The 17,010-nt window shown below is 37.1% G+C and overlaps 1 protein-coding gene across 3 annotated transcripts in view; it reads left to right on the forward strand.

Moving 5' to 3' along the window:
- The first annotated feature begins 1,412 nt into the window (after positions 1 to 1,412).
- Positions 1,413 to 17,010, forward strand: part of NTS (neurotensin) — a 21,469-nt gene continuing 5,871 nt past the window's right edge. Inside the window, exons 1-5 of one of the 3 annotated variants that reach the window (XM_027679825.1) lie at positions 1,465 to 1,483; positions 1,620 to 1,697; positions 5,875 to 5,936; positions 12,085 to 12,309; positions 13,715 to 16,693. In XM_027679825.1, the coding sequence (XP_027535626.1) occupies positions 1,637 to 1,697; positions 5,875 to 5,936; positions 12,085 to 12,309; positions 13,715 to 13,861 (495 nt within the window). In that variant the 5' untranslated portion in view covers positions 1,465 to 1,483; positions 1,620 to 1,636 and the 3' untranslated portion in view covers positions 13,862 to 16,693. Of the gene's footprint in view, positions 1,698 to 5,874; positions 5,937 to 12,084; positions 12,310 to 13,714; positions 16,694 to 17,010 lie in introns of those variants that run through there. The other 2 variants (XM_027679824.1, XM_027679826.1) reach the window with 2 other exon arrangements.

Genomic DNA, 17,010 nt, shown 5'->3' on the forward strand with positions numbered 1-17,010 from the left:
AAACCTAAACAACATTTAAATTTAAATTCTGTTGTGCTGCAAAAGTTGTTTAAATGAAGAAAGAACTCAATTAATTAAACTTTTCTTGCCAGGTGTTCTTTGTGGCAGGATTTTGAAAATTCTGTGTGTTTTCTTTTTCTGCGACACCTATTCAGTCACAGAAGGTGCGAAAGCAACACCCGTCTTTGCTCTTTGCATTTTAAAGGAACCTTTCTGCGGTAAAGAGCACATCCACGACAGAAGAATCTACTCTCGGAGTGTGTTCCTGCCTACGTGTGCCATGTGTATCTGCCCTTAAATGTATTCAAAGAGACCGAAATGTTCTGCATTGTGGTATCTGCATTCAACATATGGAGCATTTGTGTGTATCTGGAGGTAAAAAAAAAAAAAAAAAGGAAAAAAAACAACCAAAAAAACCCCTAAACCAAACCACATAAAACAAAAAAATACCCACAGCAAAAGCAGTAGCGCAATGGAGGCTGACGCCAGTCTTCAGCTTTACGTTTTTATACCCACACGTTAGAGATTACCCTGCCCTCACCTTTGGGTCATTTCCCTGGGCTTTACGGCTCATCTGCTGAGAGCTGGACGGCAGGAGAGCCCGGCTCCGGGGCTCGCACGGAGGGCTGGGCGTGCGGTAGAGAGACGGGGGACCCCGCGCCCCCCAGGACGCGCCCCTCCTGAGGTAGGGCCCTCCCGCCCCGCCGCCACCTGGGGTCCCTGCCCTGACCTCCGGGTGCTCTGCACGGAGCCTGTTCTGTGCGGGTCGTTGAGGAAGGATACCGAGTGTAAAAATCAGCCGGGAAAAGTGCATCTTGAGAGAAACGTCTCCTAGGAGCGCTCGCTCTCTTGAAACCGCAGCGGGTGGCTCTGGCAAGCGCTCTTCAGAAGTAATAGGGTCGGGTATCACGATTTTTTGTGCATCTATGACTGACTCTGTCAAGTGACTTTCCATGCAACACCCCTGCCCGTGGCCAGGGTTATATCCCTACCGCACCCCATGTCACACGTTCCCTGCCCATCCCGGTTTAGCACCCCTGCCAGTCAGCAGTGTGCGATGCTCTCCCCGGTTGTTTCCCTTGCTATCGGGAAAGGTTCTACAGATGAAAGACAAAGCGCATCAGGCGTCAACCGAACGAGGACCGCCCCTGGCCCCGCGCCGGGGGACCGAGCACCTGAGGAAACTTTTTTTTTTTTTTTGGTTAATAATAATAATAATAGAAAAATAAAATGGGGACAGTTCCAGACCACAAGACAGTTCCCTTTCGGGAAAAGCCCGTGCGGGGCGCGCCCCGCGGCGGTGGGTGCGGGGGCTCGCCGTGCGTCAGGCAGAGAGTGGCGTCAGCGCCTGCGGGCGCGGAGCGGCGGGGAAGGGGCAGCGGGAGGGGGCACGGGGTATGGGGGGAGGAGGGAGGGATCTTCGTCAGGAGGCGACGGCGGCACCGCTGTGACATCACCCCGCGGCTTATATAGTTGGGGAAGGGTCTGTGTCCCCCGTCTGGTGCATGCAGCCGCCCGACAGCACGCGTGCGGAGGGCGTGGAGCGGCGGGGCTCTGTCTGTCTGTCTGTCTGTCTCTCTCTCCGTCTCTCCTCAGGATTTATGGACTTTACTTTCTAGAGGGCGGCGCGGCAAGGATGAGAGTCCAGCTAGTGTGCGTGGTGCTGCTGGCCCTGGCCTCCTGCAGCCTCTGCTCAGGTAAGTCCCCACCGCCGCCCTGCACCGGGTCCGGCCGGGCGCGCCCCGCACCGCCCGTCCCCGAAGTCCCCCGACCACTCGTCACTGAGTCGCTCCCGGCGCCGTAAGAGAGACCTAAAGGAAAGAGGTGAAGTCGCTTCGGGCTTCCCCAGCTGTCCCCGGTAGGCGCCCGGGAGCTGTCTCTAATAACGGGCTCCGGCCAGCATCATGTTTTGTATTACTCCCGTAACTTTCTTCCTTCATATAAGCCCTTCCTTCTCACGGCATCCATGCCATGGAAGTAACTGTAGATTAGTCATTGGAAATAGAAATCAAGGTAGACCATCTGCTTGGTTGTGCTGCCTCATTCGTGGTTCATTGAATATCATGTGTTTCAAATTATGATAGAAATTATGATTTCTGCAACTCATGAATAGCTGCTGTAATCCAAATCAACATGAATATGTATGCACTTTCATCACTTTTTACAGAGAGAAATACAGTTTTATTATGTGGGGAAAAAATTGCTAGCAACTGATCTGAAATTATGATCAAAAAATGCTGAAGCAGATGCAGATCACAAAATAGGAAGGTCAATGTAAATACATTTCTTCTCCAAGAGCAACTGCTTTAGAAACTCAGAAGGAGTTAAAATGCATTGCCTGCTCCTTTGGAAAATGATATATCTGAAGATGTGCCATTTATATCCCAAGTTTATGACAAAAAATGGGTACACACAAGTGTACAGACACAGACAGGAAGCAGAACAGCCTTAAAAATCCACTCTTAACTAACTTTTGAATTATTTTGATTTTTAACTCCACAAAATTTAGTAAGCAAATTTACAAACATCTTCACTTTTCAACTTCAGTATTCAGGAGGACTCAGAAATCCTAATTCTTCCTTTAGCTGAAAGTTTTCAATTTGTATTCCCTGCAGAAGAAAAATGTAACACACGTAATATCTGCATTTTATCACAGTTTAAATATAATCATTCTGTATATTGTAGAGAACTGGTGATCTTAGCGACAAGGCTTAACATTGATTTTTTTCTCCCCATCTATTTGAAGCTTTTTAAACAAATTCTTGTATTCTAGTATTTTCAATGAGGCAGTTTCAAATTTAATTCTTTGTAGAGCCTAAATGAAAGCCCATTAAAGTAAAAAATTTCAGTGGAAAGTAAAATAGGTTCATAAAAGAAAAAAACAAAACCAGAAGCAAAATTGTATGTATAAATAACATTGATGGTTTATTTGCTTGAAAATTTGAAATTATTTTTAAATGAGAAATGCTACAGAGAAGTTTGTGTGAAGGAGCCTAAATCAGTTTTAACTAAAATGGTCAGTTATGTCAAGTGATGGTTAATTTTAATTTACTTTTGAAAATGTTTGCCATCAGGGGAAAATGCGTAACTGTAGAATGTAACTGTTCCTGTAAAATATGAAAATTTGAATAGAAACTATTTTTCTTGTCAGTCGAACTAAGAAGACATCAAACTGTGTGAATTTCCCTCTGATTTTAATGATAATGTATAACCAGACTTCTTATACATTGCTCTCTGAGACCCTGTTCCTTTTATGCTTTTGCTCCTTGTCCATCTCTTTCACTCCTGAAATACCTGGACGTGCTTCCTTCTTTTCCTCCAAGCCTTGCTTTATTATTCATTCAAAGAATTTTGACTAGATTCCTAAATAATGTCCTCTAAGCTTCTTTTCTCAATCCAAACACTTCTTAATACCTACCCACTTTCCACATCTGCAGCTACCTTCCAACCTTACTGGTGTGGAAGCTATCTTACATCCTTTATAGAATATAAAAACCAGGTGTTAATCAGACACAAGCCCTTTAACTGTTCTCAGCAGGCATGACCCAGGACACCACAAATCATGATGCTATCATTGTGTGTGCTGCTCACCTGTTCACAGGAGTTGCTAACACTGGTAGAAATTCAGCTGAGGTGATCTTGTGCTGCCAGCCAAACTTTGGGTAGTGGCAAAGCAATTAAGAAGTCAGGTAAAACTGACAACCATTGCTGCTGGAAGGAAGAAAAAGGCATTAGATCGGAGAATAGTGGCTAGTGACTTGCCATAATACTGATCTACAACCAGTCTTATTTAATATGAAAATGTTAAATATGAAATAAGACTGGTTGTAGATTAGTATTACAGCAAGTTACATCAATACAGTAACTTCAATGCAAAAAATAATGAATGAATACATTGTGTTGGTAATGCAAAGGTGAGCAGGAGCATCTCTAGAGAGGAATGGGATATGTGTAACTCACAGAAGTTTTTGATGACCTAAATAATTGAACTGAGAAGCAGTGCAACAATACAAAATGCAACAGCTTACGAAATAATAAAAATTCCCGTTAAAAGCTCCTTTTAACCAAAGCACAGCCATCGCTGAGGAAATAAAAGACTTGATCATATTATCTAATCTCTTTTTTTGTGTGTGTGTGTGTGAGATAATGAAGTTTTTCAGCCATAAAAAAACAAATAAAATACAAAAATATGTAAGAGAGCTGCCCTCTGTAGCTAGTGGTAAGCATTAAGGTTGTTAAGTGTTGAGGCTTCTGATTCAAACTGTACTGTGCTCTCTTGAGAACACATCAGGCACAGAGGAGGGCTGGTCTGATGAGCTGGAGAATACAAGGTTATTACAAGAGAGAAAAATAAGTGAGAGTCCCATAACTCGGGGCATAGCCTTTTAGTGAAACATTTATGGGATTTCCAGGGGAATGGTTTATGTTCAAAAAGGCACAGTGATCTTGCACTGATCTTTGCTGATCATTGCGTAAGCACCTACCAAAAATCTAAGCTGGGAAGAGCTGTGATTCCTCTGAAAAAATATTACAAATAGAAATTTATCATTTTTAGTGTATGAATTTATATACATACCATGAATAAATTTGTAATTAGAAATAAATTAGGCTTGAAATTAAAATAAAGTGAATAAACATTGATAGTTTTGAAAAATTTCCTAAAGAAGAAACACAGTGACGGCAGTGGTAAGATCTATGAAGATTGAACATGATTGATTTCTACGAGCATAAAAATGGCTTCTGTGCTAACAGAAACCTGTGACAGATTAGCACGTATTTGTGTATAAGGTCCCTTACAATCTCATATTCTGGGAAAGGTAGTGACACAACATGGTGATGATCTCTGAAATGAAGTCATAGACAGAACCTATACTCAGATTCAGTGGTAGGGTGTTACATACCAACAGCATTGATCATTTTAATGAAAGTGAGATGTGAGTTATATAAATATGGAATAGATTGTGGTTTAATTTGGTTTGAAATATTAGTGTATTGTTTGGCTTTAGGGCTGCTGGTATTCCAGGAAAGCTAAAATCTATATGAAACACTGTTTCACTTAAAGACTGAGAACTGATTTCTATATATTTCTCCTTTCTGAACTGTGATTGCTACTACATTTTCAAGGCACCAGATCTTCCTTGTGGTTCTTTACAGCACAAAGTAGAAATACGTGTGTCTGTTTTCTCTTTGTACAACAATTTTACCCTTTTCACCAAATCACAGGTCTTGCGAGTCTACTGAGCTATCAAAGATCAATTAAATCAGTAAAGAAAATCCCAAGACTGCCACTCAGAATGTTTTCTTTGTGTATATGCACTGTCAAGATCTTGTATCACAAACTGGTCAAGCTTGATTCCCTCCTATCAATAAAAATAGCCTTAATTCAACTCAGAATAATCAAGAGAATTGATTATTAATCAGGTAATCATAACTGCCATTCACCTAAACGCTTAGCTGCCACTTAAATAAATATCATTTAAAAATATAAATGCAAATTCTTCTTCCAAAATAAGAAGAGGTAACAAATAATTATTATGAAAATCATAATGATTTTGAATGAAGAATATTGCAGCAGGTTTTTTTCACTGAAAGGACTCCACTTCAATGGCCTGTCCACCATTGAATTGAGATTAGTGAACTGTTTCATTCACCTCAATAAGCTTGACTGTGCTTTAAAAAGGTAGTAAGTATCATTTTTAACATAGTGTTGTCATTACCTGAAGACTCTTCACCGTCCCTCTGAGTCATTTCGCTGTGGTTTTATCTAGGTTGTGTTTGTTTTTCAAAGTTCATTGATATAAGTTCTGTATACTAAATTGAAATGTCCATGATTTATGATCAAATAATAAACATATGTTTCTGGTTTATTCCCAGATTCAGAAGAGGAAATGAAAGCATTAGAAGCAGATTTATTGACTAATATGTACACATCAAAGGTAATTATTTTTCCTCTTTTAGCTGATGAGGAGGGAGCAAAAGAATTCTCATTACAAACCCAGAAGTCTTTGGACAAAATAATAACCTGTGGTCTAGACCAAGAAGTTCAGTGTTAGGTTTTACTTTGGTGCAAGATTTCCTCTGGTTCAAAGGAAATTTAAAGGTGTTGATGTGACACAATAAATGTGTTCCTCACATGTACACTGGTACTTTCATTAAACTGTCAAAACTGTGTTATGTGCAGAGATGTAAATTTATATGAGGAAATGTGTTCCCAATATGATTATGCCTGATGAAAGCTAAGTTAACCTTGAGTCAAATCTGTAAGCGCTATTTTCACGCAGAACTTTTCCTATATACATATAAAATTAGGACAGTCGTAAAACAAAAATTGTTAATACATATGCTGATTTTGATTTAAGAATTTAATCATAGTGTTAGTACAGGAACATGGGGACATGACTGTGAAAATATTAACCTGATAAATAGCGTTTCCTTGATAAGTTGCCAGACTGTGAATGATCTACATGTTATTTAACACAAATAGATAAAAAATCAGTTAAACCTCATATTGACAAGGTGAAGCAGCAAGTGTTGCTCATATGTATTGAACAGGTTGATAGACAAATAATTTCTTAACCCTATTATTTTCCACAAATGATCTAAGAAATACATATGTCTGACATACCTTCAGCAACATATTAAATAACAAACCCTGAAACAAGTGCCATGGGTTTAAGGATGAATATTTTAATTCATTGTTCCAATGAAGTTCACGTGGTGCTTAAATTTAAGAAAAAATAAGATGAGAAATGAAAAATTTCTTCCAAAAAAAGAGAGGTTCGTAAGCCAATGACTAGTTGAAGGTTAAGTACAATACCTGCCAGGAATGCTTCTGCATTTACCGTATTTGCTTATATGTGAGCTTTTCCACAGAATTATTGAATAGACTAAAAGAAGAAATGAGGCCAGAAAATAATTTTTTTTTAATCTGATTTGGCAGGTATTAGGTTTCTATGTTCTTTAATGGCATGGTAAGTAACCTTAGATGACAAATAAACCTGTTTGCTACTCACTTTTCTAAGATACAGAAAAATTTATTAGCTACTCTTTTTCTGTGGCATATTTAAATGTAGGAGGTTGATAAAAATAGTACTTTCTCTGTGCGGCAAAGCATAGTATACCCTGGAAGGAAAACATGCAGCTATCGGTATTTCTGCTGCTGGCTTTAGTGGATCTGTGAACATAACTTCCACTTTTCCTCCCTCTCACCACATAACACAAGCTCAGGTAACTCAAAATGGACAAATATATTGCACTGGTTGATAATGTAATGATGTTTGCCATAATACTCTCATGTTGTTTCATGTCATGTAGCTTGCTATTCAACTTTATGGTATTTAACACCAATCAAGTGACACTTGATGTTGACAGAAGCAGTTGATTCATGCTGGAGACACTGCTTTAATTCTGCATTATATTGCCTTAAATTACCATCTAAAATTCATTATTTTAGACAATATACATTGTCTTTTGGCATCAAAGTAAGGCATGGTGGAACTACTAAAAAGTATCCATCAAGTTTTCTACAAGAGGTATACCACTATTACATTCATTACTGAAATGAATTATTTTTTCCTGTTGTCCTCTGCCAGCTCTGTAATTGCTGCCTTGTCTTGTGCCAGAGATCTGGTTCCAGTTGAGGGCAATTACTGCTCAATTGCATTAACTGTCTTTGACACTGACTTTGTAATAAGCAGCAAACGAAATCCTGACAATTTAAGCAGCATTAAGATGGAAAAAAATATTGTTTACGAAAGCTCAGATCTAAAAGTGAAGCAAAGTGGATCATCACTTCTGGGTTTAGTATTTGACAGAAAAAAAATCTGCCTTAGTAGGCACTTGTGAAATATATCATCAAGACTACTTCTAGGGCTTAAGCACATACCTTTTGCAACGTTCAGTAGTCTATCCAATATTACAGGAAGAATTACTGTATGCCTTTGATTTCACAAACGGTTGTCCAGTGTCTGCTGCCCTTTTTCAAGCTGCTCTTTAAAGTCATCCATATGGTGAATCACTTTCCATCCTTAAAGAAGTATGTCCGTGCTTATCATAACCTCTCTTCAACATTTAATAAAGTTTATCGCCCTTTCCTGCTGTTACATCTTAAAGAAGACACAAGGGGCAAACAAGCCCCTAAAATGCTTTATCTGGCTTTTCTCTAAGATAAAATCCAAAAAGCCATTTGGAAGATCTGGTAAAATGACAAAACCTGATATGTCACAAATATGCGGACAGTTATCTCCTGCCTCTGCTTCGTATCAAATAGAAAACTCTATTCCTATCGAAGGGATAACTCTTCATAGCTTCCTAAATACTTGCCTGAAAGCAGTACTTGCATGAAGAATGTCCTGAACTCAAAAATGATTGAGTTCATTTTTTAATTGTGTCTCCCCCATGTTAATTATAGGGGGAAAAAAATTTCCTTGAAGAGTATATCATCACCAGAATATACTCCAGATTTGGGATCCCGCCTGACATTAATTTTCTGAAGTCTTGAACGCTCTGAGCTTTTCATTGTTTTAGGATGCCTATTTCTGACTGTATTTGCCCAGAGAGTTTAGCCTCCTTGTCAGAAGAGCTGCCTAGAAGTTACTGACTTCCTGACTTAGTCATCATGTGAAAATTCATTAGGTTTACAGGCATAAGTATACACCATGGAAGAACTTCTGCTGTAGCAGAACTCAATATTATATCTGATTAAATGTAGAGAATATTTTTATTATTTCTATCATTACAATCAGAACAAAATTCAGCTACTATTCTGGAAAGGAGCCATAGAGATCCTACACTAGCTTGGGCTTTTTACTTGATTATGACTTTGTTTTTTATCTGCTTTCACTACATAAAGAATTTAAGAACCAGATAACTGTTTTTCTAAAAAAATATAGCATTTGGGAGGTATGCATTATAATAAAAGAAGTGTCTTAAGCAAACTATCAGGAGTATCATTCAACCATAAATGGAAATAAAATATCATATAAATTATAACTTGGGAATCTTTTATCTTGCATAGGACAAACCTGCTGTCGAAGAACAAAATGTTCTCAAGCTCATTTTAGTTTCTTATGTGATTTAAAATTCTCTTTCAAGATATATGAGGTGTGGGAAATGGTATATCTGAGTCTTTTTTCAGAAGAATGTTCAACAATGGAAATGCACACATCATGTTCACTGCAGCATTAATACCTTTTAAATTCTTGTTCATACTGCAGTCTCTTTTGTTCCTTCAGATCATTCCCAGATATTTTTCAAGTTAATCTTAAAAAATTGGTTCCATCTTGGCAGATAAGTGTTCCTTGTTCTCTTGTGTAGGTATTTTTCAAAACATGTCTTGAGCTACTGTAGTTGTTATTGCTTAGCCTTTGTGGAAAATATATCACATACTGGAAATTAACCTGAACATTTGGATTATCATCATCTTAAACTGTGTTTTTATATATACTTTTAAGATAACTGCCTCAGAGATTTTTCATAATCTAAAAAGCAAAACTGTCTGATTTTCATGCTTTCTGTAATAGTGGAGAAGAAAAATAACATGACTGCTCTGTTCAGTGATTGGACATGACCCAGAAAACTCCATGTTCAGTTAAAAAACCCCCAAAGTTTACTCTTGAGTTATGTTCTTAATTGTTTATAGTCTCATGTTATGAACTGGTAGCAACATAAGTCAAAAGCAAGTGTACCCAGGTAAAAATACTTCAAGGTGATATATGCATGGTATTAATAGGAATAAGACTCTCATCACAAATGAAGTTTGCAGACGGTGCTGAAAAATAGTTTCCTCCTAACCTCATAAGTATCAGCTAAGACCAATTTCACCTAATGAAGTCTACTATTTAAGTATTTTATTAATATACAGGGTAAACTTCCTTTAAACATAGACATGCATCAGGCTGACATAAAATAGTAACTGTAGATCGAAAAGAATCTATATATCATGAAAGAAGGTATAACAAATTTCCCTATCCTTTACTCTTCTCTTTTGTTCCCATCCACTGGAACATTTTTGGTTCTTTTTTAACTCAGAAATCTCATTTGCTCATGTAGCACTGCCTTTAGATTTTATGCTCCACTGTAATTTAGCTGTTGCAGTGGTAGCTTGCATTTCTTTTGTATCCAAGAGAGAAACGTGCACTGGAAAAGCTTCCTCAATTGTCATAGAAAGCTCCATATTTTTATATTTCACAAATATTTTAAAACAGACTAAAGAACATTTTAAAATTGCAGTGGACACTTTTCTTTTTCCTAGTTTATCTGCTGTTAATAAAATTAGATATTCTGCAAAGAGATTAATTTTATTTGAACCTGTCACATATTCAAATACTTTGATAGACTAACCTGGACACTTAGATGGGACAACAGATGAGCTCAAAGTAAACAGTGTAGAACCAATTACAAGCTTCCGAATAAGATTTGAGATTTGCTTTCTTCTTAGCTTCAAAACAAAATACTCTTTCCTTATTCTTTCTGAACCCTCTCAGGAATCTGAGAACACAGTGTGCCTCTATTAGGGGGTTAAATCATTCTCATTTTGAAAGGCATGTGTGTATCAGAGGTATATCGGAGTAATGATCATGACCAAAAAGGAATTTTTGTATCTGTTGCTAATAGTGGTGCCAGCTGTTCTTGTTTCTTCCTCCTTCCTCTTGATTTTCTTTCTTCTCCCTCATAAAATAGGAAAGTGTGGTGAATATAGATTATTTATAAATATATTTATATTTATAAATAAATCTTGCATGCAATGCCCCTTTGTTAGGAAGGTGTTCTAAAGAAACAGATGATGTGATTACCTGATGTTCAGATGAGTAAGCACTGCATCCACACTCGATTAGTGCTGTCAAGTATGTGAAAGGCAATGTCTGTGTTAGTATATTACCTATATCTAACTTAGGGCATCCAAGAAAGGAAGCAACCATATTTCAGTTCATAGGTAAAGTCTAATCCTAATGTGAACATCAAGGCAGTCCTTGCCAGTAATAAATAGGAATTTGCTATTTGACTTTTGACTGGAGATTGCTGTGTCACCAGTAGTAGTTTAAGGAAACTAATTTCTCTACTAACCACTAAAAGGAATACAATACGAAAGAAATAATTAATAGTGGGAGAACCAAGAAAGTGGCAAAGACATGAAAAGCAATGAATGAGGTAGGAATACACTTTTTCACTTATTTTTTTCCTATTGATAACCAAAATTGAAGAAGACAATTGCCACAACTGCTTGGAAAGAACAATACCAGTAGAAAAGTAAAATTAAGATTCCCAAAATTTTTTAGAAGTGTTTAAAAGTTAAATAGCTCATAAGTAATGTAAGGTACTGGAACAAGCAAAATTTGAGAAAAACCATGATGAAATTTCTTTATTTCTTTCTGTAACGTCTCTGAGCAGGTTCATTATGGACCATCTAAATATAGTTCACAGTTTTTCAGTCTAGTTACCAAGTCAGGAATACTTTGCAGAGATCTGTTTTATCTTTGCTCCATCTTCCTCTAAGCCTGTAGCTTCAATTAACATCTCCCAGGCTCTTGACTCTCCAGCATCCAAAACTCCTGGGGCTTATGAATTCCATAACTTCAGACCCAGCCTCATCAGACAGATTGTGCCAGGGCAGGGACTCCTTTCCATTTCTCAGGGAATTTTGAAGTGATTGGTATTTGTTCTGAACTGGGGAGGAGCATCTAGTTAACCACAGGCATCCAGCTTGCATTCCAGAACTGGGAATTTATCCAGTGGGTTTGATTCACTGTCCTTATTTACACCTGTGACTTTATATTATATTAATTTCCATCTATGTTTTGTTTGCACCTGTGCAGAATGGCTATGAAATGCTGTCATTCTGTTTTAGTAGCAGTTTAGTTTTTTCATTGTGTTTCTCTACCTGCAGGGTAAGGCTGTGGGGAAGCAGAATTGGTGTGCTTAATAAATGAGCTATCCTAAGTTCAGCACTCTATAATTATTGTCTAAAAGTTGACCAGATGAAAAGTGCTTCAGAAATACAAACTTGCTCCTAACAAAATGTCTGAATGTTGCACATGATTACTAAAAAGCCAAAACACATTAAATACTGGGTATTTTTATTTTTAGATTAACAGAGCAAAACTTCCTTACTGGAAAATGACCCTGCTAAATGTCTGCAATCTTGTCAACAACCTAAACAACCAAGTGGGAGAGATAGTAGAGGTAGATGAAGAGGATCTCATTACAGGAAGACAGCTTCCCTCTCCTCTGGATGGCTTCAGCTTGGAAGCAATGCTAACAGTATATCAACTCCAAAAAGTTTGCCACAGCAGAGCCTTTCAGCATTGGGAGGTAAAAAAGCCTGTTACAAATGCATGTTTTGTCTTCTGTTAAACTCTCGGGCTCTATTTTTAATGGTGCTGTAAAATCCATATCCATCTGACCTCCATCACATTGTCTGAGCTTTCCTTCCCTTTTTTATTTTCTCTAATACCACTAATATGCCTCTTTTAATAAGAATTGAGAATTAGTGCAGTTTGTGATGAGCCAAGTGTGTGTTTCTTATAACAACCCACGGACACATGAGAACTTTTCTTAGCTGGTTACTTTCTTCATTCTTTGTAGCCATTCCAAATAACCAAACAAACACATGAAAGTGATCTCTATGCCAGAATACATAATTAATATCTGCTTAACAGTTGTGAAGTTACTCACATTTATTGAGGCATAAATAAATGCAGTCAGTATTTTTGTTTTAAGACCCTAAGGCAAACTGGATTCAAAATGCATGGACACAGGCCCATGTGTACATACCATTTTGCTTGCTACTCTGGGTTTCATATCATTGCTAGGAAACTGGCAGAAAGGTAATTCCTGCTTTTTGTTTCCCTGCACCTAAAGAGGGCCCTGGAAGTTGACACTGTGACTGTATGAAAATTACTGCTCTTAAATAGAGATTGTTTGTAGTCCATTTGTGATATTTGTTGTAGTGCAATGATCACACAGAAGCACACTAGACACAATCCTCTTGTGTTGTTAAATAATACACTAAAAGCTTTTTTGTGTAGCTAAAAAAGATATCTCAGTGTCACTACTTATTTTCCAGTAAACCAGATTTCTTCAGCTATCTCAGGTTCACAGATAGTCTTATGGAGGAAACTCTGTATATAACAGACCTATTCTAAATCCTCATATTTGCTGAGACATTTCATACAAAAGACTGCAACATCTTTGAGAACTCCGAAATAAAACTAAAAATACAGTTATATATACAAGTTTGGTTTGCAAAATTTTGGCTTCTTGTGCTTTATTTAATTTCTACTTTGTTTATTACACATTTTGATTTTTTGGCTGTAGGAAGTTGCAGATTAAAATATTGCTCAAAAGCTGAAACCAGAAAGGAGTGCAGGTGTTTAGCCTAAATGAGTGACTACAGATTGACAATCATTAGGAAGTTTTCAGTAAGTTTGAGTTTTAATGCAAGGAGGATATACTAGCTTTTCTCTCTAGTCAAAACCAGTGATCTCATTTGTTTCAGTGGAATTTAAATATCATCTCTGCAGGGCTCAGCTGATCTTTAGCCTGATCTTAGTTTTGTGTCTTGAGTTTTGTCTTTTTTTTTTTAACCCTGCAACTATTGTAGTAAAGATTTTTTTTGGTGGCATATGTTAAAGTATTTTTTAAAAATTTCTAGGAACTTACAATCTTTATTACCAAAAAAAGCTGATAACATTTTGTCTCTTCTTGCATCCTACAGTTACTTCAGCAAGATGCTTTTGATCTAGAGAACTCAAGCCAAGAAAAGGAAATAATGAAGAGAAAAAATCCCTATATTCTGAAACGGCAGCTACATGTGAACAAAGCTAGAAGACCATACATACTCAAGAGAAGTTCATATTACTGATACAGCAGAAGAAAACAATGTATATTTAGTTTATAGGTAACTGTGTATTATGGTTATCTTATCTAAATCTAAAATCATACTTGTGTGAAAATATACCATGGAAAATCAAGATGATAACATAGCTGTGTCTTTTTTGCAATTGCTGTTTCTCGAATGTGAATTTTTCCTACTTGAGATTAATTGGACTAATACATTTGCAAATAAAACTAGTTTTTAAGCATGATGTATTGTACAAAACTGAGATTTCAATATACTTACAATAATCTTGTAGTCTTCTCCAATTTTATAAAGGACACCAACATAACACGAAGGAAATTGATATTGACCATAAATCCTGCTGAGAATCTTACAATTTCTTAATGCAACATGTTAAACATATATATGTTTCCAATTTTTTTATAATGTGCTAGTAAGAACTGCCACAGTATTTTATGTATTGGCCATTAATTTATTAAGGAATAGGTCTAAGGAAGGAAGGGAATACTATCAACTAACTATTAAACGGCAACTTCAAAATTAATATTTTAACTAGCCTGCTTGTAAGTGAATTTTAAGTTCTTGACTTCTAACTTGCCACTGAAGACTAATTATTTAGGAAAACAATACATAATGGGACTTTTAAAAAGTATGCTAGTGAAAACAAACCTAGATGTGCTTCAGAGTCTTGTATATCACTAACTAAATAATTTATTAAATCACTAAAAGAATTTACAGTGTTTACCTAATCTACGCATGCTCAGGAAAAAAAAAAAAGACAAAACTAATTCATGTCCCAGTGTTGTCACCATTAAAAATCAAAATAGTAATCTGATTACATGAGAAACTTGGGGAAGTATTCGAAAGATGAATTGAAATTAGAACATCTTAAAGTTACAACTAAAAGTCATTTCCTTTCCTTACCTCTACAATTTTGTAATAATAGTCAGTTTCAAGGTTAAGACAGTCTTGGAGGCTAATTGAGAGGGAAGTTCACAGAATGGGAAAAATTGTTTTCAAGTGCAAGGAATCAATTTCCACCTGAAAGTTACATATTTTCCCACTCTGTGGTGTGTGCATAAGATTTGGGATCTCAATGATTCTGAGTTCCAGTCTGGAGGAAAACAGGCTGAAAGGACTGGGAGCCACAGCAACTATAAAAATAGAGGGATAGTGCAAGCCCTATGAAGCCTGGATGCTCAGACCAAGAGGCAAAATGGGACAGACATTTTTGAAAACTTGCCTGTTTTCTGGCTGAGGTATTTTCTCAAAGCAATTCTGCAAAAACAAACAGATAAATATCCCCTCCAGAACTACTCCCTAAAACCAACTAAATAAAAAAACAAACCAAAACCAGAAACACCCTCACCCCCCCCCCTCCAAAAAAAAAAAACCAGACCCAGAACCAAAACCACTCTGAGAATTTCCAAATCCTCTCACAGGTTAGATTTTCTGCCAATTATTATTAAACATATACAGGGATATGCATAGAAAGAACATACCCATACCAATGGTTATACCAACTTTGTTACATGGGGAGGGATGCGGTTTTTTGCAGTAAAATTTATTTTCGCTGTACTAAAACTAATTATATTTCTTTTTCTTAATGCAAATGTTATTAATCAGTTTATTCATTCAATAACCATTAAATGTATGCACTGACAAGATATAACTGAGCATTCACTAATTATTGTAATAATCACTATGACTTGAATACAACAAAGCACTTAAACACATTCAGTCTCAATGTTTTAAATGCTTAATGTACTTCAGGGCTTTGCTTAAATAAGGTTCTAGTAAATTCATACCTTCATTTTTTTTACAAAACTGTCATATAATTAGACTGGAAACCCAGTATACTCTCAAGTGGCTAACATTCTCTTTCCAACAGACCTATAAGATCCCTAGTCCTATTGTGGTTATTTTACATTCTGAATTATCTTTTGGTCCGAAATTACAAAGCAAAACAGAGGTTGTTCCAAAATTCACTACTAGCAGTATATAAGGAAAAAAATAAAAAGAGACTTCAGATTGCTTTTTCATGAGAAACACAGAAGAATAAGACAAAAAAATAGGTTGCCATTATATTTTTCTGTCATGTTCAGTGTAAGAGTATAAGAGCTAAAAAAAAAAAAGTAGGATAAGGTAATATGGTCTTCATATCTTCAATGTACACTTTTCAAAAAAAAAACCACACTTCCATGTTTCATTTTGGAGGTGATTTAGATATTCAGGGTGATGGCAGAGGACCTCAAATGATGATATTAATGGTTTCACCCTCATCTAGTGCCCCATGCTCGAGTTGGACTTACCTTGTGACTGTGTACTTGATCCTTGAAGTGCAGAGCTAACAGACTGGCTGAAAATGGCTTTAAATAACCCATTTCCTTTCAGCATACTGTGAATCCACACACAGCCAGCTATTATGTGTCACTAGAGGAGGCAGAGGCTAAAGCATGTCAGGAAAGTATATCTTGTCAGGTGTCCCTAGTCTCTGATGGAGGTGTCCAGGGACCTGTCAGAGGAATGGCATTCAGAGTGACAGTCTGAACTAGATAAGGAAACAAAATCCATAACCGTAACATGGTCAGTTAAGCTACAAAAGTCAATGCTGCTGATTCAGCTTTTTGGTCACTCATGAAAAGCAAGCATAACAATGTTAAAATATTAGAAAATATACTTAAACCATAGAATTAAGCCAGGTGCACAGAGATGTTAAAGGAAATTTTGAAGTCTGGGAGACCTTTATTTGCTTCAAATATCTCACTTCTGGCTGTTGCTTCCTCCTGATGACCTCCCTGCTGTGGAATTGCAGCTTTCCTTTAGCCTTCACTTTTGGATGGTGGCAGCAAAAAATAAAAAAGGCATGCTTATGCATATTTTTCTCTATTTTGCACATCTTTCAGTGAGAACCTCAGGGTGCTTACCTTGTCCCTAGCTGTGCATTGCTTGCAAAATCAATGCTGTATTTGCTGCAGCAATGAGTGCTGAATGAAGTTCAAGTAAGAGGAGGGTCTCACAATATGTAAAGATATTAATTCAGAAATTCAGACAGTTTCTTTTTTATCCCTTCCCTTCCCTTCCCTTCCCTTCCCTTCCCTTCCCTTCCCTTCCCTTCCCTTCCCTTCCCTTCCCTTCCCTTCCCTTCCCTTCCCTTCCCTTCCCTTCCCTTC

This window comes from Neopelma chrysocephalum, unplaced genomic scaffold (genome assembly GCF_003984885.1).
Source record: "Neopelma chrysocephalum unplaced genomic scaffold, ASM398488v2 Primary Assembly neopelma1_59, whole genome shotgun sequence".
Taxonomy (NCBI): domain Eukaryota; kingdom Metazoa; phylum Chordata; class Aves; order Passeriformes; family Pipridae; genus Neopelma; species Neopelma chrysocephalum.